Source organism: Cryptosporidium hominis (assembly GCF_000006425.1).
Source record: "Cryptosporidium hominis TU502 chromosome 4 CHRO014055, whole genome shotgun sequence".
NCBI lineage: Eukaryota > Apicomplexa > Conoidasida > Eucoccidiorida > Cryptosporidiidae > Cryptosporidium > Cryptosporidium hominis.
The window spans coordinates 1-1,977 of NW_666833.1; the positions used below are offsets into that span (position 1 = coordinate 1).

Sequence of the window (1,977 nt, forward strand, 5' to 3'; positions counted from 1 at the left end):
AGAAGTTCTACAAGATGTAGTATTAAGATGAGAACATCTTTGGTAGATGACCTTCATCAATTAATGCCAAGAGTAGTAACATTAGAAAGAAATGATCAAGGTCAAATTAAATATAATTTAAAAGTACCTGCTGGAGAATTAATAAATTCAAGTCAATTTGAATTTGTTAATTTAATTAGTTCAGGAGGATTTGGTGTTGTTAATCTTTGTAAAAGTAATAATCTAGGAAATTTACCAAATGGAAGAGAAATTGCAGTAAAATTATTTACAAGAGGAGGTAAAGAAGGTGGGAGTAATCAACTTTCAGATGAAAGGCTAAAATCAATAGAATCTGAGTTAAATTATGTTCGCATGTTCAAGCATCCAAATATTGTAGAATATTATGGTATTTTAAATCCATCAACTGGTCAAATAGGATTTGCAATGGAATATTTGGATGGTGGAACAGTTTTTGAAGTCTTATATTCTAAAATTAATATTATTCCTTTAGAAATTAGGAAGATGTGGTGTGTACAATTAGTTAAAGCTGTGGCTTATTTACATGAAGGATGCGCTCCTTATAGATTTATACATAGAGATATTAAAACAATTAATATGTTAATCAATAGAAAGGATCTTAGCATTCGATTATGCGACTTTGGTAATGTTAGAGAGAGAACTTTTTCGTATTACAGACTAGATGATAATGGGGGATCAGTAAGATATATCTCCCCAGAATCAGTCAGAGTTGGATCATTTATTAATGATAAAACAGATGTATGGTCAATTGGTTGTTGCATGATTGAGATTTTTGGAGGTGGAATACCTTATTCAAAATTTAATGATGATAATGCTTTAATTAGTATGATTAGAGAAGGGGTTCCTCCAGAAATACCCTCATTTTTTCCACCATGTTTAAAGAAGTTGTGTTCAAAATGTCTACAAACTGACCCTAATTTGAGACCAAATAGTCAGCATTTACTAAGAGATGTTATTACACTTGACATTGAAGTATTAAGAAAATCTAAGCTTGGTAGGCTTGACAAGTACCCAAAAGTCTGATAAAATATTGCTAATATTTGGACCAAGTATTTGATAATAGCATAAGTAAGCAAGTCATCTTCTTTTCCGTTCCTCACATACTTATACTGATACTAATACTACTGTTACTACAACTACTACTACCACTTTAACTACAACAACAGCAACTACTACAACGACAGCAACTACTACAACGACAGCAACTACTTCTACCACTACTGCCACCGTTACCATTGCTACCACTGCTACCACTGCTACCACACCACTGCTACCACTGCTGCCACTATCATATTTGCCTCTCGTTCTTCCAATTCTCCTCCTCCTCATCTTCCTCCTTTTCATCCTCCCCCTCCCCCTCCCCCTCCCCCTCCCCCTTTTGCTCCTCTTTTTTCCAGGATTATTAATAAATAAAATCATTTCAAGAATTTTAATTTGGCTATTATTAATTAATCCAATATTTCGATATGGTATTTAACTCTATTTATTTTGAAAAGAAGAAAAAATATTAACTTTTCAATCTGTTGGATTCAATTTCTCATTACTTAATATATTTCTAATTATATTAATAATATTGACAATTTTAGGGTCAGAAATTTATACCATAAATTGAAATTATTATTGCATGTATAAATAAATTATTACGCTTATTATTTACAGTGTTAAAAAAAAAGCGAAGTAGCGCCAAACCTGTTTTAATAGTTATTTTTTGACACGTAATAAAAAATTATTAAAACAATAATCGATTAAAATAGTATTTGACTTACAAAGTTAGGCAGCGAATAAGAAGAGTTATAATTCAGACATTTGATTATTAAAGTTTAGTTTTCTTCGTATTCTCTTTCTTTTTAATAATTTTTTGGATTAATCGATCAACGATCAAAGTTGAAATGAATTTATAAAGTTTTATAAGATTTTTATAGAATAAAGGAGGAATATTTGAATTTTGTCAACTTTGAG

The 1,977-nt window shown here is 30.5% G+C and overlaps 1 protein-coding gene across 1 annotated transcript; it reads left to right on the forward strand.

Moving 5' to 3' along the window:
* Window positions 1-27: 27 nt before the first annotated feature.
* Chro.40119 (hypothetical protein) lies at window positions 28-1,041 on the forward strand. The annotated part of the gene is made up of 1 exon (XM_660168.1): window positions 28-1,041. One exon carries the CDS (start codon window positions 28-30, stop codon window positions 1,039-1,041), a length of 1,014 nt encoding a protein of 337 aa, XP_665260.1.
* Window positions 1,042-1,977: the final 936 nt, after the last annotated feature.